The 26,143-nt window shown below is 35.7% G+C and overlaps 1 protein-coding gene across 1 annotated transcript in view; it reads right to left on the bottom strand.

Annotated features, from left to right (window-relative positions):
• CTTNBP2 (cortactin binding protein 2) overlaps nt 1–26,143 on the bottom strand; it is a 77,080-nt gene that overhangs the window by 32,014 nt on the left and 18,923 nt on the right. Inside the window, 3 exon segments of the mRNA XM_066183043.1 lie at nt 4,518–4,721; nt 11,137–12,784; nt 17,477–17,701. Coding sequence (XP_066039140.1) covers nt 4,518–4,721; nt 11,137–12,784; nt 17,477–17,701 — 2,077 coding nt within the window.

Genomic DNA, 26,143 nt, shown 5'->3' with positions numbered 1-26,143 from the left:
GTCTAAAACATTCTCCAATGTATTTACTCCTGTTACAGTTTTTTCAAATACTAATACAGATGTTGTGGAGTTGATTGAATAAATAATTTAACATTAAGAAACAAGATATTAAACCACTCTAAGTTATAATTTTGTAAATTGGGATGCTTTAATTTTGAAGTAAGTAATCTGATGTGAAATTATTTTTTGTTGTTGTAAAGTTGGCTGTCATGGTAAGTTACCAGGACTTGACCTGTAATTTAAGTCATAAAGAAGGTCTCTGTTAACCAACTTACCAAGTCCTTCCAATTGTAAGATGGTACCACCTAAAATAAAATTTTATTTTCTTTCACTTTTTAACACATAAATACTCTGCTAAGAATGACCTATCTTTTTTTTTCAACTTTCCATTGTCAATCGTGGTCCTGTGTTAAATGATTAACTTGAAAATACAGATTCCCGCTTGACATTCTAAAATACCTTTAAAGTTTATGAGGGATGTTGAAAACGTTTTCATCTAGAAATTTCAAACATTTAGCTAGAATACTCTGCTGTTTGCTCATAAAGCATATGTTAGCCATGCAAAAGCCATGAACACACAAAACAAAACTACCTGTCTAAAAAGGCATGGTCAATTCACACTTACTGAGTGGCAGATCATTCAGGTGGTAGGTTATGACTGTATAAATACTGTTTCTGATGAAGCTTATCTCTGTGAAAATACTGCTTCTGAAAACAGCTTTTTATTCTTAGGGATAAGTGTGACCATGAGGAAATACAGCTACTTGCATAAGGCAGAACATGTGAGCTAGTAAGCTCTACATGACCTGTTTCTGGTGGCAGATCAAGTAAAGTAGCAATTATCTCCAAGAAGCCTGGGTCTTCTGGATGGACTTTTTACTGGGATTTGGAGAAGGGTAATTTGGGTCAGTCCAGGCTCATTCACTCCAGTTCACTCTGGTCTGCTGAAGTAATCAGCAGTGGGGAGTACTGGGTGGAAGGGCAGGCACTAGACAGACACTGGTGCCACTAAGTTAAAAGTTCTGGTCATAGCAAAAGCAAAACATGGAAGCAAATTAAGACAAACACCTGGAGATTTTACTGCTTTCCACCACAGCTGGGCAGTTAGTTCTTCCAGAGTGCTGGCAAACATCATGCAGATACATCCGGTGGCTCGAGAAAGCTGACTCCATGTAGCTGTATGTCTCTGCACCTCACTCCTTTCTACTTCCCACATCATTCCAGTTCTTTCCTATCAATCAGGGTGCCACAGCCTCCAAATACTCAGGATAGAAGAGAATCAATTACACCATAAATGCATATGATTAGTGCATAGCTGAGTCCAAAGGATATTACTTTATCCACATCTCTCATATTCAGGAACTCTTACTGTTTCGTTCTGTCCTTCTCCACCTCTTTGTGGCAGAGAATGGTCACGATTTGGAACATCATACAGCTGTGCAGATCTATTAGCTAAGAGAACTACTGTTACTGAGCATAAAATAGACCTGAAGTGGTTCCTTCTTTGCTAATGGTAAAACCAAGACAGCCTGCCAAGACAACCTGTTCAGCTATCCCAGGCTAGTGATTAAATCATGAAATGAACGGTTTCCTCATGTCCATTCAAATAAAAAGGGAGTGTATATTTTTAGGGTGAATTTCTCTCTCTCAGTCCTACAGAATCAGGGACAGTGTGTGTTGGAAACAAAGCGTCTGCTCTTAACTTCATGTGCTGGAAAAACCCTCAGCTGCAGCTCTCAAAAGGCAACTGCTTCTAAACAGGAAAGCTACACATTTTGAAATTAGGATGGACTAGGACAGAATGTTTCAGTGCTCTTGTCTTATGTAACTCAATTTTTTCTAGAGAATGGGCTCAGAGCATACAACAGGTGCTACCACCGTACTAGTTACAATGTGCTCTACCACTCTCTAGTTATCTACACATCTCAAGTGCTGTATTTCTTCACTGAAAATATGTGGGGATCATTCACTTTCCACTCTTCTCAGAATCTCCAAAACATGGTGTTTCTGAAGGGAGGTACTCATTATGCTTACTTTTATCAATTCTAAAGTGACTCTTTTCTTCTGGCAAAATCTTCTCCAGGATAAACAGGAAAATCTGGTTAGTTGACTTTGAAATCTCAAAATCCATTTAATCACTAAGTCCACTTTAAAAATACTCTCAGTAAATTAAATCATGGTGTGATCACCCACCAATGTAGGCTGGTGTTAAGTCTTATGATTGGACTAAATGATCTTAAGGGTCTTTTCCAACCTAAATGATTGTATGATTCTACAGGGGAGAAAAAAAAACCCAAAAAACCCAGAAACTTACCATTGACAACTCAACACATTGAAAAATTTGAACAATAAATTATTTTATCTTTAAAATGACACCAGTATAATTTCTTTCCACCTGGTTAGTTAAGAAGAGGTATAAGAAAGGACTTTTAAAAATATTTATTTCTATACATCCTTTCTTAAGCCTACATAATTTCAGTAAACTTGTTTTAAAATATCTCCCCTTTGAATTGCTACATATATCCATTCACCTGAGAACAAACTACAAGTAATGAAAAAGGATTATATAATAAAGTTAAGAACAAAATTTTTTCTCCAAAAATTTTATAAATCTAAAACTTTCAATTTTCATATAATTTATTAAGGAGACATCAACACTGCTGCTGTGTGATTCTCTCATTCAGAGTTCATACAATCCATTTAGTTGCTGAAATGTGATGATTTGTACAATAAAGTATTTTTCACATCCTGTCAACTATAAATAGAAGAGCAACACTGTAACCTCTGTAATACAGCTTTTAATCTCAAAAAATAAAACATACTAAACAATTACAGGGTGCATATGCATTTGTTTGTTTTTATTCCGGTGTTCTCACAATTCTGTCAAGTCTTCTTTATTTGAAATTTTGACAATAAAATGAGGAACCAAATTGCCTTTGCTGTCAGTAGGAACTGTGCAGTAATGGTAACTTAAAACCATTTGCTTTGAAACAATTTTAGAATAAAAAATGAATGACCAAGAATTGGGTCAATTATGGTCTCCCTCAAATATTAGCAATGATAACTGGATGCAAGCCTAGAAGAATATGCCAAACATCTATTCAGTGAGGGGAGAATAATAAATCCACACAATATAATTAGCTTGGATTCTTAATGCTGCAGATAACAAGCTGAAAAAAGAAAAAAATCACCAAAGGAAAAAACCACATTTTTTTCTACTATTTTAAAGGTCTTGGCAACAAAAAAGAAACTCAGGTGAAAAGGCCCAGATGTTTCCAAAAAAAAAAAAAACAAACCCAAAGCACCTAAGAAGCAAAGACAAAATATACCATTTTGAGCAAAATGAAAATTTTTCCTACCCTATGCTTGAACATGTCAGAAAAATGTACACTATCTGCCTAGCTGAAGATTTTGTATCCTAACTTTAGTTTTATTTTTAAAATACTTGAAAAGAATTATGAAATATTCTCTCTATTTACTATCTGGAACACTGGATCAGGGGTTTGTAATTGTGTCACTAATAAATATTTTATTAAATAAAACCACAAAGTACTCTTGAAAGCAGTGGCTTTAGTGGGACTATGTTCCACCTTCTACTCCAAATTAAAATTATAAAATTTTAACTTTACTAAAAATTAATGGAATATTTGCCATTGGTATTGCTGGATTTCATCTTTAGCGTCCACAACAGCACAATAATACCACTTGCAATGTAAGAATCTGGAGGTTTTTATGCAGGTAGAAAACTCTATAAGTAATGTGCACTGGACTTTTAAAACAAACTGCTGCTTGAGAGCCTTGTGTTAAAAGTCTGGAAATTATTGCTACAAGTTTGTATCCATGAAATTCGTATCTGTTAGTAACATACTTACTGCATTTCATAAATAAATTCATAAAATATGAAGACTGTTGAAAGGCTCAGAAATGGTACTTCCTCAATAAAGAGGAGGGTTGGGGTCATGGGGAAAGAAAAAAAGAACCCTTTTAATTTTCTCTGTAGAGCATAACTAACAAGTGAAGGCTATTTCATTTAGTTCAAAAGTAAAGACAATTCAATTTATTTCCCAAATAACACACTATTCTATTCCATCATTTTCACTGCTGCTGCAGAAGATCAAAACCCTGATGACTACCTATTTGCTGCTTACTCCCTGCAGAGGAAAGTTCTTTCTTTCAAGCTCCTATTGCTACAAGAGATCTTCAGCTTTTCACAGAATGTGGGGTGATAATATCTGGCAGCTTTTTACACAAAGAGAGTGAAGAATTAGAACAGATGTTCCTGCAGGATGCTACCAAATTTTTGTGTTTCAAATGCCTTCTGAGTTCCAAAATTCTGCTTCAAGAAGCATTGCTTATATATATGCTATACCATGACTTTGGTCATATAATCTCCATGTCTCACTTTCAATTTCACATTTTTAGGAGGAATGCATTTGACCTAACTGAATATTAAAAACTTATGAAGTAAGCTTCCACTAGTTTACACAGATGCCATCCTAGATTTTAGTATCATTTACCTGTATGTCCATTCGTAGCAGCAGAATACAAGGCAGAATAGCCATCTTCACAAGAGTAATTAATGTCCAGTCCTTCTTCATTAAGCAGCATTGATAATAAAGTGACATTTCCCTGGGCAGCAGCTTGGTGAAGAAGGGTGGGCCTGCCACCCAGGGGGACAGGACCACCACTTGTTAACAAAGGGGTTAGGGAGGAAGACCAGCCTGTGAGTTAAAGCAACAGAAGTTAGAGACATGTAAATAAAGCATTTTCTGTGTTCTTTTAAGTACTAAAGAGTATCTTCAAAATGACTGCATTTGTTAGTTTAGCAAAAGTTTTGTGATGGAGCTTTGTCTACACATTAGAAGGTATTCTGAAGAATAAAAACTGCATTCAGGGGTGACCCTGGTTAATACAAATGAACAGGATTTCAATACAAAAGGTCAATTGAAACTTGTGAACTGTAGTAGCATCTGGATGTCTCAAAAAGTTTTATATTGTCAAAATGTAAAGAAGTTTTAGAGAAGTTTTAATTTATTTGCAACATGCTGGGAAGACTTTTTTAAAGTATCTATAGAAAAGTTTTCAAGACAAATGACTTATTTTCATATGTAATTTTATTCTCCTAAGTGCAGATTTTAGCATTTATATACTTAGTATTTATAGAACTCAAGTGTAGTTATAAAGATAAATTGCACTGAGAGCCCTTAATGACTTCAAGTGCCTTTCAATAAGTTTGAAAAAACATGTATAAATCATTTACATAAATAATTCAGAAAAATACATTTCTTATTGAACTCTCCATTAAGGTAATGTTCCTTTTATTCAGTGATACTTAAACAATATATAATAAAATGCTCCAATGGGAATGAATAACAGGTTACATAAAATTCATGTATAAAAGCTTTCAAGTCACTCAAGCCATTAACAAAGAATATTCAATCCAAAACTCTGAAAGCTTAGAGGAGTTGTGGTTAAATGTTCTGTTGACTACTTATCAGCTTTAGTAGGGACTTTGTTAAGAATATGAAGTTTGCTGCATAAGGCATGGAATATTTTGTGCATTCTTCCTTGATCAAAGACTGCAAGAGAAAATAGGAGAAAGGTTGGGGTTTTTTTTTTTTCATATTTTCACTACTACCTTTAGAAAACACATATTAGATTTATCTCTTGAATAAATAACTTTGTCTTCTGTGGCCACAAATAGGCTACTATATGAGGCTGAGATCTGATACAAAGCAAGTTAATGCAGCTTTTAATGCAGTTTTGCAATGCCTGAGACTGAAGAAGAGCTGCAGGGCATTTAGCTTCAGTTCCATTCAAGCTGGTAAGTGCTTTCCAACATTTTGAACTAGAAAAAGTATGTGGTAGTAGCAGTACCAAGCTGGGATGATCTGCTCCACATTTTGGAAAAGAAAACAAAATACAGAAATTCCCAACAGAAGCCTACAGAAACAATAGACTGGGTACCTTGTAAGGTCTTGATACATTTTAATTAACATCAAGACTGACACAAGAATTCATCATCTGAGCAATACCAATGAAGACTACATAGTTTGATTCCAGTTAAAATAAAACCAAAAAACAACCCAACAAAAAATGCTTGGAGTATGTTCGTATTTGTTTCTAAAGTAAGCTAAATTTGTCAATTCAAATTAAGTTTACTAGTTAAGTATCTAAAGGAAATATATTTTCAGTATTTTCCCAATATTATTAGCTTAATATTAAACTTATTTTTTTCATATTCGGAAGTCATCACTGCAGCTGTGAAGTTACCTTATAAATCCAAATTTAAACCAAACATAAATTGTAAAATTAACCCCATACATCTTCTTATAACTTCAATTCTGAAGCTACCTTCTGAATGTTAACACTCTTAGTAATACTTATTTCTCCAATACTTTTAATCAGAGGATTTTGAGGGTTTCTGACGTTTATTAAAAAACCCCAAACCAATGAGCAACACACAAAGTAAACTGTACTCTTTACGTGGCAAAAAAATTTATTATCTTCAACTTCCAGCATTTGGGAACAGTTAACTATTACAAAATTCCCATAGGTCCAAAGGAAAATTCACAGTATTTCTCTCCATTGTGAAAGTGGTTTTATTTTTCCAGCCTTTTGTTATCCTTTGAAACTAACTGAGCTGCGGCTGTTGCTATACACATAACAATGTTTTTGTAATAGTACTTGTGTAGTTTTTACTGTCTTGTGGTAGTTAACTGATAGTGGATATTGTCAAGGCAGCACTACAGTTACTAAAATTGCTTATCCAAGTAACACTGGAATTGTGGTAATATGAACAGTATTTTGGGTTTCCTTTCCTTTTGAAATAATTGCGATTTTTGATGTCATTTATTTGCTTGTTTGTTTGCTTGTTCTTGGGGCATCCTTAGGAGAAATGCTGAAACGAAAAGTATTTTTTTATGTCACATCTTAATTTTCATTTCAGCTCCTTGAAAAGAAAAACATGTTGTTGCAATTCAATGATGAAATTCATTGTACTAGGTTACCATTAAATGAAAACCTTCTACTGATAAAGATACAAAAATAAGTAATAACATAAATTTACATTCTATTATCACTGTCAAGCAGTATAATAAAATTCAATTCATCCAACAAAATGCACCAACATTAGAAGATACCAATAAATAAGGGACACCATTACAGATGCAAAACGTAAGGAAATGTGAAGCATCTGTGAAAGCTTGTATGGCATGCATTGATGAAGGGCAGAGGGACAGACAAAAACAGCTTCTGGCATCAGCTTCAGAATGTGAGATGGTTAATTTCAGAGCCTGGATCAGTCCTTCACCTCCCCCCCCCCCCCCCCCCCCCCCCCCCGCCACACGCACTTGTATCTTCAAAGCCAATTGTAAAGAGAGAATAAGTCAATCATTACAGAAATGAGCAAAATAAAAAAAAATATATTTCATTGAAGAGTGACATAGAAAGCACAAAAGTAAGAAGAAAGTGAAAGCAGAAATCCCAGGGGTATGAGAATCCAAACGCCTACATTTGTTTCCATTTTGAAGTCTCACAGCCATTGAGCTGCAGAAATCCAAACAGAGCAGAAGCATTTTGGCACTGATTCAAAAGCTGCTGAAGTTAATGAAAACACTGCCACAGATTTTGAATCAGGCCATAAATGTTCATTGTAACGTCTCTATGTGAGGTCTGCTTAACATTAATGATGAAGGCCCACGTCTTTTCCTACCAGAGATGAAAAGAGCAACATGTGGTACAACAGCCCAGCTCTAAAAGGAGATATGATAGGATTTAGCAGAATGCATAAGTGACAGGATCAGAGCCCCCATTTTAAGTTTGCTTTTCATAGTTCCTCTTCCTAGAACCAAGACACTTCCTTACTGAAAATCAGGCTGTTGATATATATTCCTAAAGCAATCTGAGCTAACTAGGAAACTCTTTCAAAATTAATAAATAAAATGCTTAAGTGACTAGGTCATTAACAATTCTTCTGACTCCACACTAAGAAGAAAGATGCATGACTTTGTTGACAAACAAAATATATAAAAATGAAGGATTCTGCCAATGTTTTTTAGTATGTCAAAATTGTTTGGCACTGTTGTTAAAAATATTTAAAAAATTCTGACTGAAGCTCACTACTTACTGTTCAATAAAACATGAATAAGATTTAACAATGCACTGCTTTAACTCAATGTAAAACTGAAATTCTAAACATTTTCTGAAAAAAAGTAAATAAAACACTAAAATCAACCAGATCATTAATAAAACTAACTGATTCTGTGCCTAGAGGACATGAAAATGCAGATATGAGAAGGAGGTTTCCGCAGTATTTGTAGTTTGTTAGATGTTTCTCACCTCAAAAAAAGAGTGATATTTAAAAAAGAAGCTGAAAAAAGGGAGTAAGTGGCACAAATTCAGGTATTCCTGACCACATTATCTTAACAAAACCAGTGTTACTAAATTTGGTTTACTTTCTATTTCCATATATATTTATAAAACCTGGGTTTTTTTCTTAGCATAAAATTTTGAAGGAAATGTTTTCCATACTTGCATAATATCTGTTGCCCTAATTTTACTTAGTTCTGCAGTTTGCTAGGGCACTTGGCCAAAACGGACTAAATTCCCTTAAAAACATAAAGAAAATAAGATTGAAGTGCAATAAAATATAAGCATTATTTTGGGTAAAACACAAAGAACCTCCTGAATATTGATGTGAATATTACAGATAAAGTTATTAAGGTTCTTTGAGACTGTATGTAGCCAGTAAAGGAGACAGTAAAATAACATCTCTATATTAATAAAATGAAATAAAATAGTATACATCTAAGTAGAGTTTAAGCAATCTTTCTTAGCAAACTTTAGGTCATGGGATAAGTTTCCTATCTGCAATTGCAAATATTCCCAAAAAAACAGTGTCACTTACAAAGTACTAGGATCAAATGTTCAGAGCAGGGAGTATAATGGAATTAAATCAACAAACATTTCCATGCCTCCTCAACAAAAGTGAGGGGAAATACAGTAAGAAAGAAATCTTAAAAAATGAAAAAACCTAACAATTTTTGACAAGTCCTCTCTTTGAGAATTTTCTCTGAGAATGGTGACACATTTCATAAGAAACACAATGAAATATTTGGGCACAGAGTCCGATTGAAAAGAATGATTGTTCTCCTCAGAAAAAAGTTAATAACTCAAAGCACCAACTGAAGCAAAAACAATACATGCAGTTATGAAGAAAAGCACTGGTAATCTCATTTTTAAGGTATGAGATTTATTCTTCTAAAGAATAATCAATAGCTATCTTAAATTATTACCAAATAGCAGGTAATTAATGTAACACTAGCTGTTACATACACTTAATTGATGCTGGTGGGATTTGTGGAAGAACAATGTCTAGCTTACAAAAACTATTTGCTTTGAAGCTGACTTTTCCAGTAATTCGTTCTATGTTTATAAAAATCTTATTTAAAAAAAAAAAAAAGAATTTTTAAATTCTGTTATGAAGCTTAGTAGCACTTGAAGGCAAATCAAGTTTTGACAATATTTTAAATACTGGGAGACTAATGATCTATCTGACACGGCAATCAGACTCATCTTGGAATATGAATTTAAGATGAAAATTCAGGACATCCATATGAAAGCCAGCAAACTAATAGGCTGTCAAATCCTAATGTTGTTGATTCTGAGGAGCAGGAGAGAAACAGAAGGACAAGATTTCTGAGCTCATACTTTTGTGGCAAAGTTCAGACAGGAGAGAGGATTCTGACAGTATGGTGTGACAACTAAATGTTAAAAGAATGACTAGGTTACTCCTGATACATATATAGAAAGTCTTCAGTGAAGTGGAATGGGAATAAAAATGGCTTAATAACAGGAAACCTGAATCTCCTATATTTACACTCCTGTATATTTTGCCACACAGCATTTTTGGAATGGCTTCCCCAGGAGTGGTGCTTGAGTTCAACCCACTTACTAGCCAGTGGTACAGCTAGCAACAGAAAGTGGTTGGTTATGTGTTGGAAGCAGAGCAGCTCTGCATGGCTTTTATGCCCTACAGATGATGATGCAGGGACTGGAGTTGTGAGGGACTGCAGTACCATAACTGAACTAACTGCTCAAAGTTTGAGATAATTCAAACATTCTTCAATGCTTATTAAGGTTCAAAGTGTTCCATAACTGTGTGTTCCTGTTTTTTTTCACGGCAATGCAAGTCAAGCTAAAGAGGAGCTTCCACCCAATGTTCTAGTGCTACTGATCCCAGCAGGGAAATATGTTGCTAAAAATCTTTATAGGAGATCTACAATTCACTGAATCAGTAGATCAGTGTTGTCTTTATTCACTTTAATGCCATCAAGAAGATTTCCTGAACCTGGTGGCACGTTAGATACATCAGTAAGTCTCCATAAAAATGCAAAATGATTACCAGATACACACATTGACTCCAGACCTAAGGTTATCAAGTTAGATTTTAACTTTCCAACAGTAAACTTGTGCCTATACCCGTTGAAGTAAACCTGTGAGATGCCATACTTGAGTATTAACAAAGCCTGAAATCAAAAAAAGAACTACGGAAAAACAGCAATAAAAATGAAACATATTCTATGGTCATGTAGTGACATATAGGAAACTGCACTATTATACAGGCTATTACATGTCTTAATGTGCAATCATCTACTGCCATTGCAGAATACCATAGCCCCAGCTATGCCCTATTCTTTAAAAGATTCACACAGCATCAATAATACATATTCCATGGATGATCCCCTGAAGAGGTAATATTCAAAACCTCATTTCAGACTAAGAAAGCATTCTGAAGTCCAAAATACTAGCATTAACCGAAAATAAATTAAAAACAATTTAAATAAATTTGTTTAATAATCTGCAGCTCACTTACTTTAAACATTAGTCCTCTTTATCTTTAAAAAAAGCCTTAAATATGGAGACTTCCTTAAGGAAGCAAACTTATTTATAACATTACTAAATCAGCAAAAGAATTCCCATGCCCCTGAAATGTGGAAAAAATAAAAATGAAAATTTTAGCTTTTAGACAGGATAAAAGAGAAAGTGACAAGATAAATAAAGCAAACAAGACACATAAGAAAACCAAAACATTCTTTTCGAGGGAGACAGTTTGTAGCATATCAATCCCTTTACCTGATGCTGTTACCAGGAGGCTGTCTGAATCACATGGTCTACAGGATGAAGCACTAACAGGGTTTATGGAGGAGCTACAGGCAATGGTGGTGGGAATGACAAAGGAATTTTCTGAACATGCAGGTTGGTTCAGTCCAGGGAAGTGGGAAGGCCAGGCACCCACCTGAGATGAGGCTATGGCTGGTATGGCACAGCCTGCAGGTGCCACAGATAAATCTATAGCAGGTTTTGGTGGCAGCTGAGGTGAGGACTTAGAAATAATTTCCTCATTAATTACCCTGATTCCTTGTTGTGAACTTGAAAGAGGTGAGGTCACGGTTTTGTCAGTTTTTGCACTTGTATTTGGGGATCGATTACTATCCATTAAAACTTTAAGCTGTGGGTGTGGTGGAGAAGGAGCTTGTGAAAGCCCTGGTTTTTTGGGAGGAATAGGTGGAGGGTTTCCTCTGTCAATTCTTGATACACTTGGAGTCTTTAAAGTCGTTCTACCAACTGGGGGGTAATTGCCAACATCCACTGAATGTGATGTCCCTGGCCTTGACTGAGCGCTACTCTGAGGGCTTGTAAATCTTGAAAGAGCTTGGGTAACAGTATTCCGAGCCGCCTGTTTGGCAACAAGGTTGTCACGACTGGTAGGGGACACATCCCTTGAGGGAGGGCTTTGGGTTGTGTTTCCATTTTGGTCTTGATCATTTGTATTCGCCTGAAATCTATATCTAGCTGCTTGGACTCGGGGATTGAGGCCTGGATGGCCAGTAGTGTTGGCAGATGGCGAATGCAAACTGTGTACAGACGAAGAGAGAGAGGAATTCTGAGCTGTGGCAGTTGGTGTGGTAGGGGTGCAAAGGGAATTACTATTTGAAAAAGGGGAAGTGCTACTTGGTAAATCAGGGGATGAGCCAGTACTTGGTCCATTTTCTTCAATTCTGTTTTGATTCTGTGCAAGAACAGGAGTTGTGGGAAGCACAAGTTCACTAGATGAAGATTGCCTATCAATGACAGGCTTCACAAATGCTGCATTGGCACACACATTCATTTTTGAATTGCCAGACACTAGTGGGCTCACTGGAGAAGGCTTATTAGAGGCAGTCAAAGGCAACTTCTTAGCATTTTCTATGCTACTGTCCATCATTACAGTCTCTGTTTGACAAGCAACAGTTCTTGAACTTGGCTCTTCTGTTTCAACCGAAACAGAAACAAGACTCCTATCGCTATTCTTCTGAGAAAGATTAGCTTTACTTTCATTCTCCTTTTTTAATTGCTCAATCATTTTGATCATTTTATCTCTTTCTTCTCTGAGGTCACTGGTGTGTGTTTCCTCTTTGTGAAGCTTGGCACGCAACTGCTCTCTCTCTGTGTCAAACTCAGACAGCTGCTTTTCCATTTGAGCTTCCATTTGTGTACTCCTTTGTTTCTCAGCTGCAAGAGACTCCTCCAATTCAGTAGCCTTTTTCTTTTCCTCTTCAAATTTTAACATCACTTCTTCCAGTTTCTGGGCTTCTTCTACAATTCTGCCAGACAACTGCTTACACTCTTTTACTAGCATCAATACTACATGCTTATTCTTTCCACGTTCTTCTTCAAGGCGAGCAGACAGCTTTTTGTGCTCCAGCTCAAGACTCTGTAACTGAGATTTTTCCATTTCCAACTGTAAGAAACCAGAGAAAATAATTCTCATTAACAATTCTCATTTCATAATAACCTAGTATTAAGCTGACACTGATATTTTAATCTTTGAGAGTATGACTAAAATGAACCCAGGAAGGTGATTTGTGATATCTAACACAAGTGAATATAATCTTACACAGTCAAAAGAAAGAGAGAGCCATTTCAGTAAAGCAATTTAGAAAAGAAGTAAACTCTTTAAATTTCCTCCACTGACAACAGAGAGACTCCCCAAAGAGGTTAAATGCTTGTGATTCTTAAATGATGGAGCTACCTGTTCTCCAAAAATTTGACATAAGACAAAACATAAAGTCATCTCAGTAAAGGAAGCAAACACAAGTAAGAGATGAGCTTTGCAAAAAATCTTTGAGGACAGAAATGAAGGGGTTAGGTTTTGTCTTCCTCCAACTGAAGGAGATTAAGTCCATCATGAACATAACAGGTATCCTGTATCTTGTTTTAACATTTATAAATAAGACAACTTTTTGGCACAAGCACAAATATTTTCCTGTATTTACTAACAGTGAGAAGTCTCATTGACATCAGTGATGTATAAGCTAGAATCAAAGAACTATTCCTAAAATGTAGATATTGGATAAGAATAATTTTTCCCTTTAATCATATAGCCATTGCCTCTGATTAATTTTGCCTACTGTTTATGATTTTATTCACAGATCCTCTTTTAGAAAAGCAATACAAAAATACAGTAATATATCACTTTACATGAGGATGAAATCATTGTGGGAAATGATACCTACAGTTTAAACATCATCTTGGTTTCAAATACTTCAAAATACTTCAAATACTATGCTGTTTAGCAGCATAGGGGCTGCACTGGGGTTTTCGAGTTTTATCCCAGGTTGACACTCTGTACAATGCCTTTCACAAAACCACTCCCACCCCTTCTTAAAAACAGTATCACAGACTCATAGAATGGTTTGGGTTGAAAGGGTAAAAATAAGGTATGGCATTATCAGTCACTGCTAAGCAAACTGTATCACCAGCAACATCTCTTCTGTTCTGTTAATGGAAGTACAGCTGCAAATTAAATTAACAAAAGATTATAATGACAGTGTACTTAGGAATGGTTCCAATCAAAGTTCACAAGCGAAAAAAAAATCCTTATTTTTTTCTCAATGATTTCATTGTGTTTTCAAAGGATACAACAGCATTTGCATGGTTCACTAGAATTTCAAAACAAATGGAGCATCCAACCATCTCTTTTTTGTTAAAATAGGTACAAAAATAATGAGAAATGTATACGATTTCTAAACTTTCTATACTTTATTATTCTGCTATTTTGTTTTCAGGTGAGGTTCTTGTTCTATAGATTAAGTATTGTGAAATTACATTACTTCCAAATAATTACAAACAGATTTTAATATTTAACTGGCGTGAAATCAGCTTACCATACTACTATAATACCTTATTTGTAAGCACTGCATCTAAATGAAGGCTCCCTAACATAAATGTAAGTCCTCTATTTGATTTGAATATACAAAAGCAGCATTATTTTCTCATTTTACATTGTCTTCTATGCCTTCTCTTACCCTCTTGTTCTTCTTTTGGCTGCAACATCTTGAATAGGAAAAACCTCTGAATATTTACATGGCATTTTTTCCTTTAGATGACAGATTTGGAACTAGCTGCAATTATTTATGAGTTTATGAACTAACTAGAACATGATTTTTGTAAAATCTACTATATGCTTACACTGTAGGATATCTGTAATATAAACATCTGGAAATGAGTCCAAGAAGGATTTGAAAAGGGGTAAAAAAGTTTACTCAGAAAAAATATTGTGTCTCCGAAACAACCAGCAAGGCCCTTCAAAGGTGAGAGACAGCATGCCTTGTAAGAAAATGTTGAGGAAGCTTGGCTTGCATAGTATAGTGAAAAATAGACGGGTAATCTAACAGCAACATCCTTTTGAAGGACCCTTACAGTGATGACAAGAGTCAAATTCATCTTGGTAATGGCAGGTGGGGCTCCATAATAAAAGGTTACAGAAAAAAACCCTTGCCCTTTGAGAGGCTCAGTTACAGGAAAAAGTTCTTCTCAAGGACACCAGTGCAGAAAAGATGCAGTATTGCCATTCCTGGGAGTTTTCATGACTAAGCAAGACAAATTCACAGATGACCAGATGTACTGATGATGATGATAATCTGCTTTAAGCACAAGGTTAGAATAAATTATACCAACAGGCCCTATCCAACCCACGCTTGCCTTTGTTTGAGCATGCATCCCAATACTAACTCCTCTGCAAACTCTCAACAAATCAAGAACTGTCATTTTGATGATCTGTTTTGTGTTCTCAGGAAAACTCAAAATTAACTTTCCCAGCAGCTCCTAGAAAAGCACTCAAAGAGATGGAAGAGGATGGAGACTTAACACAAAGCAGATGACATCTAAGAATTAGATGTTTGTATATCATAAGCCTATGATCTACAGTCCTTTGTGCACCTCCTTGATTTTTCTACACACTGGTATATTTGTATGCCTTGTTTTTGGTGATCAGATAAAATTTTTATTCACAGAATACCTTTGAGGTGATTATATTCACAGATATTATGTCCCCCCCAAAGTAAGAGTTCACTCTGGGTCTGTTTAAAGTTCACTAATACCCAGAGAAAATAAACACAGCTGTACACAGACTTCATTATTTAGAGTGGGACAGTGAAGCAATTCCAAACACGAAGATAGAGGCATCACACATTTATAGAAGGAGGAATCACTCTTGGAGGGACAGGGTGCAGCTGGCTTGACAAATTTCACATTTGTCAAGGCTGATTTTTTTTTTCTTACACTGTGTCACCCTACCTTGTTAAACATTTTTCGAAGTCCCTGAGAACACCTTCATTACCCTCTCCAACAGAAGGATTTGAGAGATGAAGGACAGAAAAATGTGGAATGGAAGGCAGGTGAAACACTGAATGAATGGTTTGTGAACGAGTGTAGGTGATTGAGAGATATGTCATCCGTTGCCACAAACCCAAGGAATTTAAGAGTGTCTTATCCATTAGCATTTCTAATGGAGCTCAAAAGAGGAAGATGTAATTCAGTAGAGAGTCATGCACACAGCTGCTCACTTTGAAACATGCAGTTTGTTTTCACATCCTTAAAATAAAGGTTTAAAGAAAAAAAGGCTCATGTATTCCCCTAGGAAGCAAAAGAAAAAAACATCCTTTCCTGTACAAACACACTTACAGAAATAGACTTTGAAAAAAAAAAAAAAAAAGACAAAATTAGGATTTGAATTTGTAAATTTGAATTTACATATTCATATACTGACATACTCTTACTATGTAAGCCTATCCTAGGAACATGTATCTGTCCATATAATAAAAGCCAGAGATAGATAAAGAATTTAGGCACGAGAAGAGACTTGTGGTCATGCACTGAAACAAAAAACTAATTCAACTGTCCTGGCAGATGTATCAGGGTTTTTCCCCATATCCTTTTTCAGTCGCAAGAAGTAAGCTTGCTTGCCCTTTCCTGTTTTTATATTTACTGAAAAAGCTTATGAGAAAAAAAAATACTTAAGAGTTCTCAGAAAGAAGTGTGAGGTTCATACCAGTAATAGTTCACTCCACATTAAACTGTTTGAAGACTTAACTATCATACATAAAGCCTAATAATATCCTTTTTTTTGATCTGTTTTCCTAAAGTTTTAACAGAGCAATGATGCTTAAACTAAACTAAACAACAGAGCTAAAGTAACAACAAAAAGTCTGCTTGTATAATTTAAGCATGTATTTCCAGTAACTTCCAGCACTTTCACATGCATGTTTTTTTCCCGAAGAGCAATCACTACCAAAATCAATTTTATGACAATTGACTTAGCCTGTTTGTGGTTTGGGGGTTTTTAAGTCAATGTAAAACTGTCACTAAAAAGCTGTATCACAGCAGTGTCTACTACGGGCATTTTATCCATCTTATACCCAGTGAAGCTGATTAAACACATATAGAGCATTTTCTTTTCTATTTATTCAAAAATACCTTGTCTAGATTAGTCCTTTATATGACAGCTTCCTCTCTTTCGTCTCAGAAACCCCTCCCCAAAAAGTTCACATTTAACTATGTTTTAGAAGCATATGGCTTACATATTGGTGAAATACATGCCACCAACCAATCATTCACTTTCAAAATGATATTGTTTTATCTTCCATTTGGCATTTTTTTCTGCAATGTAATTGTTCCACAATGATTCTTTTTATAGCAGACATTCTGAATATGCAAAAAAGTATTTTTAGAGTTATAAAACATTTTTACTGATTTAAGAAATAGAGCCACCTAATGTAAAACTAAAATAAATTAATTACTTTATTCAGGTTAGAACAAAAATAACAATAGATCCTCAAGGCTCCAATGGTATTGGTTTAAAAATATATTGTGATAATGCTATCTGAGGTCACACTGAGCTACCTACTTATATACCCACTGTATCAACTTACACTACTTATATCTAATTTTTTCCATGAACAGAGCTAAATTCACAGAACAAATGAAGTGTGCATACAAAATATCACCAGAAAACAACACCTTACCCCATATGAAAATAAAGTGGCAAAATTTTAACACTCGTAATGTCAATCAAGACAAAGATGCAAACTAAAAAAGTGACATGAAAGAACAAATCAGGAGAGGGAAAAGGAGAAAGTCAATAGCAGGATACCTTCTTTTGTCGGTTTTCAGCAGCGGCCAACTGAGCTGACATTCTTTCTTGCATTTTCCTGCAGTGAGCCATAACAGCTTCTAAAATGGACAGAGGGTTCATGCATATTGGCTTCTTTTCTTTATCACCAGCACCTGCCTCAAAGTCTCTCTGAAGAGCCAGAAATGGGTCGCTCAAATTAAATCTTCCATATCGCTCCTGGATAAAAACTTCTTTGCGCCGAGCCTAAGAAAAATAGAAAAAGCAAACTAAAACTAGAGAAATACAAATAAATGCATTTTTCAAAGTACATCCACACATAGAAGAAACTTATACTACAGGGAAAGCAATATAGGTCATGTAAGGCTTTAAAATATTTTCTTTAGGTATTCATTTACAACCTTTAAAGGAAAAACATGCCTCAAAAATCAGAAAAACACCCACAGTGCAGAGAAACACCATCCAGAAAGAGAAACTGTCCAAAAATAGAGAAAAATACTTCTCTGCAACCTCGTTCAAATTCTGCTTTGAAGAATAAGGAAGAAAAAAAGGAAGAATAAAACAATTCTGAAACACCAAAGAGGAGAACGAGACCAAATACATACCCAAGGGGTTAGCAGATCATTTGGAAAGTTGAAGTTAAAATTTTAACATATGACAAGTTTACGAATGATAATACACATTTGGGGGCACAAGAAAACAAAGAAGAACATCAGAAGTATGTTAGAAAAACTCCTCAAAGACTAACTACAAATTCCATACCTTAGCTAATGCCCAACTTTTTTCTATATACTGTAGACAAAACTGAAACGTTGTAAATGAGAATTTTGTCTGGAAAAGAAACAACAGTGCCTACATATTCTGATGCTTTTCGGAATGCTAGTTTGTTTTCCAATGTCATAGTATAAATAGCAATTGAAAATCTTTATTAAAAATACTAGGTTTTGGAACGTAACTTCAGAAAAAGCTGACAGAGTTCACTCAGACCTGAAGTCCAGTGTGGCTTACAAAGTCAGGTAGTGACTGGTTGAAGAGATAAAAATAATAAGATTTAAAAAATAATAGAACCTAGGTATTTTTTATAAAGTGCCTTGCAAGTAACCCCTAATCAGTCTAATTAGTCTAATATTTTAATCTCTTAATTTATGACTTATAAAATAAAACAGCTAGTTCCAGAGGTAATATTACAAGACTTGGGGGAGGGTCTGTATTTTTAATTTGTGGCTCTATAAGATGAAGTTACAAGACAGTATGGAGCTTAAGAATTCAACCTTCATGGAAAGGAAACCATCAAACCAAAAGTCTTACCATAAATGGATTAAATTGCTAATCAGCCAAGCAAGATGATAAATCCAAGCAGGTTAAGAATTTAAACAGAGAGGGATGCACAGTCCATACATAAATTATCAACAACTTAAAAGCCACTTAGTTTATACAAAGTGAGACATCAAAGTAAAGGAAAAAGCAGATGTAGCAGGTCTGCTGTCAGTATAAAAAGAAGACCACCAAGAGCCCTCATTGATAAATCCAAAGAAAAAGCCAAGCTGATTAACTGGTCTTAGAGGCAAAGGCAATCACCTGTGCCTTTATGAAAACAGATCACCAACCAGTGAAAAAATGTGTATTTGCCATTTTTTTCTATGACCCATGACTAGCTGTCCTCTTGGCACATACTAAATGCATGTGATATGAATGAATATATTCTCTGAAATGTTTTCTAACGTGCACAGCAATTATGACAGCAGGGCAAAAAGAAAAGTGTGCACCTGCCAAAATAGCAAAACAACCAGGGGTTCAGATTCATTAACCAAGAAAAGGATGAAACTATACAGTAGGGATGAGCTCCATCTGAATGAAAATCAAAACCAGAATTAAAGTGGCTATAGGAAAAAGGTGAACACTGTGGAAAAACCAATAGGTTTCAAACAGCACATGGTTTGGGATGACAGACTGGCTGAAATCATCACTGCATAACCTCAAGCACAGGGAAAATCAGACTGGCAACTCTCAAACCACAGACAGCAAAGTCATCTAAAGATGCTTCCAACTCAAAGGGAGACGAAATGCAAAATATTAAAATAAATGCTTCCATGACTTTATACTAGGACTATAAATATAAAATACAATCATTGGATGTTTTCATGGGATGAAAATACATGATTTAAAAAGCAGGTACCAGAATAAAAGACAAACCAGAAATTTGGTAGAAGGGAGATGATGAGTATTTTCCCAAAACTTAGGCACAAAGTGACAGAAAGACAAACTAGGCTTGAGGTTTTTACAGGGTTCCTCCAGTCTCTAAACAATACTTCTGTCCCTTTGCAATTCCCTGAAGTACATCAGATGGGAGAAACAGTGATGTTAAAATCAGAATTTTTTTCTCTTATATTGTCTTCTTTTACTGAATTTCTAGTCATAAGAGTTAGTAGCAATATCATGATATCTGTTTTTCACAGCAGTCATTGTCTATAGAATATACAGTTTAAAATTATACTCCTTTACAAGAGTGCCTGTGTAATTTGGTGGTTGTGTTAGAGCAACATTAGCAGTGTCTCATATATAACTTCAACTGCACAGCAATGTACAGAGAAAATAACATTTAAACTATTTATTTGTGAATAATTAACTGAATTACTTTTTAAACACAACATTTTCAAAAATAGACAGAAAATGCACCCCCTATAGGAGCTCACGAGGACTACTGTATTGTGAAAGGTGCTGTATGAATTTATAAACCATCAGCTTTAGTTTTCTGCACGTAATCATTTGCTCAGCAATGAAACTTTTAATGGAAGGACTGAGATTGGAAGTATTTAGAAGCATGAAAAGATGTCCATGGGAAATGATACCTTCTTCAGCCTGTGTCAGTGGTACACAAAATCATGACTTAAGATTTGAGCTAAAGTCTCCAACAGGTAACTGCTAATGAATAGTGACAGTAGGAACACATAAGACACACAAAACATATAAAACCAAAGACAGAAACCCTTTAAGCAGTTAATGCATGGAATTCACTACAACCACAGAGCAAAAGATTAAGCTTACTTACAACAATCAATTCAGTCAGTAAGAACATCACATTTATATAGAACTTTTAAATCCTTACACAAGACCTGAAACATTAAGCAAGGAGACTAAAATAAAGCTACTACTTAAAAAAACTAAACTTCAAAGTTTTCTTATGGCTGATCTGTATTATGTTAGATCAAGGATGGACCACCAAAAAAACCAGATCTGAAAAAAATCTTCAGTGTTTTCATTTTGATCATTTAAAAAATGATCAAAAGGTACAACACAGCTTCTGTTCAAGGAAGAGCTAAGTAGAAGTAGGATTTTTCAGTGTGAAACAGAGACAGTCAGGGAGAAAGGTGCTTGAGGTCTGCAGGCTGATAGACAAGCAGTGCTTGTCCCACAGTCTAACAAGGGAAATTAGAGTTGGACACAAATTCTTTTCATTAGAGAGCAGATAAGCACCAGAACATGTTGCCCAGCAAAACCAGGTAACTTCTATCATAGGAAGATTTCCCAAGATAGACTGGATGAAGTCAACTGGAACTCAATCCATGACTTAAATCCCGCTTTAAGAAAATTGGACTGAACAATCTCTCAAGGTGCCTTTACACCTACGTTACTGCATAATTAGAGATTTCTTCTAGGATTGTCCTTTTTTTTTTTTTTTTTAGTGTACAGATGTTAGTGATCTTGTTAAGTAACAAATGACAAAAATGAGTTCTCAGAGGAAGGAAAAAAATATCAAATATTGGTAGAACAAGTCTTATGCCTTGGATCATGAAAATACTTTTTATGACCTGGGAAACAGGACTTTTACTCTGGGATATTTTCAAAAATAAATAATCAGTACTAAACATCCCTAGGGATTATGCAGCTATATAATACAAAGGAAAGATTGATTCTCAAGTTTTCTCTCCTAAATCTGTAGCCAACAAGAATCTGAAGGATTGGGCTTTTAAGATAAACTGCTCCTTTTATGACTCTCTAGGGAGCCTGTCTCCTACCACATGCAGCACGACACCTCATTCATCCTACATCAACTTTCTTCAAGTTACCTCAAGTTATCTGCAACCTACTTCATGGAAATTTTCACTTCCTAACCTGACCTTTTTGCAGTCCCTGACCCCATTTATTGACTGGCAGATGAAGATGGGCAGTGGGGTGTGCAGGGAGAGGAAAAAAAGGAATGAGGATATCTGGAAAATGGCCTGTGAGTCAAGTTGCAAATCCAGTATAAGAACTGGTCTTTAACTATTTGTTTCTTGCATTCCACTTCAGAAGAAAACAAAAATTTATTGTCAGTAACCAAACCAAGAACTATGACGTCTAATTAGACTTTTCCTCCATTATTGAAACAAGAATGTAAGGGGGTAAGGAGGTCTTCAAATAGTATATCACTTACTGTAGACTTACAGCTAAAAGCATAAATCTAGGAAAAAGAAATATGATCATTTAATGTATATAAAAAATAAACCAAATAATGAAAACCAGAAAATGAAAAAATTAATCACACAAGCTATATTATTCATTTTATATCCTTAATAATTTATGTTGATATTAGTTGCATACATTTGTTGAAATAGGTTTTCATAATTAGCAACATAATACATATAAGCAATAGAGCATTTAAGGTTAACACTGCATTTTTCCCCCAATGTATCTCAGAGCTTCCTCTTCATTTATCTGCCAAGTTAAGAGACTTCAGCAGGTCCAAATCTTCCATGCAGCAACCGATGATAAACATCAAAAATAGGACTGCATGTCCTACACTGCTGAAGAACAACGGAACTGAATTAAAGCTGCCCTAGAACCCTTAAACAAAATTTCCTTCCTTTCAAGAGCTTTTGTTGCTCTGATTAATTTCCTTTTCTACATTTACGATAATTGTTTCAACAGATGTTGACAGGTTCATATTAATATTTTCTCTTGACACATGAATTAGGGAGTGGTAAGAAGTTTTCTAAAACTAACCAGTACAGAAGAGGAGGCAGTAAAAGCTTATTTTGTGTATTGTGTTAAAGATGAGGGTTGTTAAAAGGGAAATTGATTTTTTTAAAAGAGGAAGATGTCTAAGAGAGACCTTCTTCAATGATAGTTTCCTTAAGTGATTTATTGTAGCTACTCAATTAAGCAAAAGAGAATTATCAATGAGTATATACTCACAATAAAAGCAGTACTTTCAGATACACTTGCAAAATACCAGACTGGAGGATATCATGCCTTACGATGGTAAGTTAGCAATGACTCTTTAAAGAATGTTAGCAATTTTCACACATAGTTGAGTTTGGGGGCTTTGTTAGTTTTTTTCAGTTGCCTTTTTTTTAAATGTAGACGTAAATTAATGTTTTCAAAGTATCCTAAGATGCTACTTCCATATAAAGTTTTATAGGAAAAACAAAAAATGAAAACGTAAACATCAATGACTGAGGAAATGGTATCTTGCAGCATGATTTCTGTCAATGAACATGGGATGCTCGATTTCTCCTTACAATTTTAACTGCAGTCTAAATTCCTTTCTTCAGCACAGTGACAGTGCATACCTATGCAAAATCTACAAGGGAGTTAAATTTTAATGAACTCCAAACTGTACGACAAATACTTTACCAATACATTCAAAGTGTCTGTTTCCATGCTCAAGTATGATAAGACAAAAACTTATTTGTCCATTTTAATGATGGAAAAACGGAAAGTGTCTGGAGAAGATTGACGATGGCCACTAGTTCAAAAAGAGCGAAAACAGTAGAATAGAGAAATTGGAGGATACAATCAGCAAGTTAAACAAAACCAGCATACAGGTTGATTATGGTAGACCTACATAATTGTTCTGTACTATAAAGACACGTTCTTTACAGAAGACTGAGCAGGACCATGAAAGAAGTAATTTGGTAAGGTAATTTGGCAGAGGTACTAATACAAAAAAGAAAACATACTCAATATTTTTTAGTATGAGACAGACATACTCATAAAAAGCATCCAAACCTATCTTGGAGAACTGTCTCGTAACAGTCGTAAGACATGCAAATATATCAATGAAATTTGTTACAGTACAGTAAACTGCATGAGATGTAAAGTTTTCCTAGAAAATTTGCCCCAAGCATGAAACTAATATCCAAAAGCTGCATCATTCTGTCATTCACAACAACTCACAAAACTTAAAAAAACAAATTGTAAATTGCAAAGTATCCCTGTCTCTCAGAATCACACAGCTTTAAATCCAAGCTTTTTAAAAAGCACTTTTCAAGGTAAAAAGACAGCTCAGAATAAAAGACTGTACGTTGTTTTACAAGTCTATTCACAGCATCCTTAGGAGACTTTCTGCTTCATGCAAGTCTCCAAATATAGTGCTTTGCAAAAAAGCTGTATAATCTTCTTTCCTCAGCACTAAAAAGCATACTTGATAAAAGGACAAAATGCCAAACAATTAATTCTCATCTCTGTGTATAGAAGGACAAACATTTAAGTAACATTTAAACAATCCTGACAAGTACTGAAGCAGAATTATACAACCAAGGTAATGATCAAGCCTGAATTTTCTAAGGGGTCTAACTCCATAAAAGGAGAGTATCATCCAATGGCACCAGATTATTGTTACCATAATATTGATAAGTAGCACAACCTCCTTCTTTTTTCTCCCTGTTACTTGACAAAAACCTCCATGAAAGGAAGAGGTATAGACAGGACAGAAAGACATATGCTTGCAATTCTTCATTATTAATTTTCTCCCTTAGAGTAATGAAAACTCACTATTTTGAGGTTGCAGATTTTAAAAGGCAAATGCCGTTCTTACAAGGCTAAGATCAGTTACCAACAGATCAGCCCCAATAAGAAAAAAAAACAATGCAGTGAATATAAAATATTCTTCACTTCGCACCGTGTAAAAGATGAAATTCAGGCCTTGTACTAAGTTTCTAAATGATGAAGAAGAAGAGGCTCAAGTCATAAAACAACATGTGTTTTTGAGTGAGAAGAGCCATCTAGATGTTCCAAATAAAGATTACATTAGACCTATTTTATGACAGCTTTGTTGTCTGGTGCTTAAACACTTGAAAATTATAGGCCAATATTTTGTCAGGAAATATCACTGTTTGATGCTCTGATTATCTAACCGCCCAGACATTTATTTCTGAAAATAATACAGATTTTCATACTGATAATGAGTGTCAGCTGATAGAAGAGACTTGAGCTCTCCGGTTACTTTAAATAACCATTTGTCACCTAGACTTTTTTTACATGTTCAAATTTATGCTTGAAATTCATGCAAATAAATTCATAATTCTTTGCATGGAAATCTGTCAACCATTCTTCTGAAGTGCTGAAGGAAATCTGACTTCATCTCTAACCAAAATAGAGCACTTTAACCTTCATGCTAAGCAGTTAAAAAAAAAGCTTCTTCAGCTGAGTAACAAAACATACCAGAGACCCAACAGCAAAACTTTTACTAAATCAATCTGTGTTTCTGTTTGTGTATTTAGATGTTCACATTTTCAAGCTATCAAAATCTGTTAAAATACCATACCACATTATTGCATGGTAATTAAATTGTTGCCAAGCTTTACGTATTTTAAAGAAAAAGTATGCAAATTAGGTATTTACAATGCCATCATCAGGCAGAGTTTTCATGGGTTCACAATGGCTGTTTAACCAGTTCCATATCCTTCTGTGTAAACTCAACCACCCTGCAGATGAAGGGAAGGCAATGGATGTAGTTTTTCTGGATTTTAGTATGGCTTTTGATGCTGTCCCTCACAGCATCCTTCTGGATGAGTTCTCCAGAACTCTGTGGAATGAGCAGGTTCAGAGTGCATTGGGTGAAGAACTGGCTGAAGGCTTGCAGAACGGAGCTATATCTGGCTGGTGACAGTCGTTAGCACAATAGCTCAGGGCTCAATCCTAGGGACAGTTCTCTTCCACATACTCATCAATGATCTGGAGGCAGGAAGAGTCCAATGCACCATTACCAAGGTTGCTGATGATATCAAACTGAGAAATGCTGTTGACCCTCTTGAGGACGCGAGGCCTTGCAGAGAAATCTAGATAGTTTGGAACGCTGGGCAGTGTTTGATTGCAATTTAACACATCCAAATGTCAGACTCTGCACCTGGGATGGAGCAATGCCAGGCACAAGTCTAAACTGGGAGAGGAGTGGCTGGAGAGCAGCCCTGCAGAGAGGGATCTGAGGGGCTGGCTGGCAGCAGGATCAACGTGAGCCAGCTGCGTGTGCCCGAGCAGCCAAGAGGGCAAACCCCATCCTGGGCTGATCAAACACAGCATCACCACCAGCTGGGCAAAGGGGGAGATTATCCCACTCTATTTAGCTTTGGAGCAGCCTCACCAGGAGAGCTGCGTGCAGTTCTGGGCTCCACAGCTTAAGGAGGATGTGATGGCGAGTGAAGGCAACCAGAGGAGGGCAACAACACTGGTGAAAGGGCTTGAGGGAATGTCCTGCGAGGGGGGGGACAAGGATTCTGGGCTTATCAGATTTGGAGAAGAGGAAACTGAGGGGTGACCTCGTTTCTCTGCACAGCATCCTGAGCAAGGGAGGTGCAGGGGAGGGGGAGGGCTCTCTCTCCCTGAGATTCAGTGAGAGGATACACAGGAATGGGCCAAAGCTGCACCAGAGGAGGATCAGACTAGACACTGAGAAGCATTTCTTTACTAAGATGATGGTCAAACACT

Source organism: Chamaea fasciata, unplaced genomic scaffold, assembly GCF_029207755.1.
Source record: "Chamaea fasciata isolate MVZ Bird 193981 ecotype frontalis unplaced genomic scaffold, bChaFas1.0.hap1 SCAF_5, whole genome shotgun sequence".
NCBI lineage: Eukaryota > Metazoa > Chordata > Aves > Passeriformes > Sylviidae > Chamaea > Chamaea fasciata.
The sequence above is the reverse complement of the archived record's forward strand: the minus strand, read 5'-3'. Positions and strand labels throughout refer to the sequence as shown.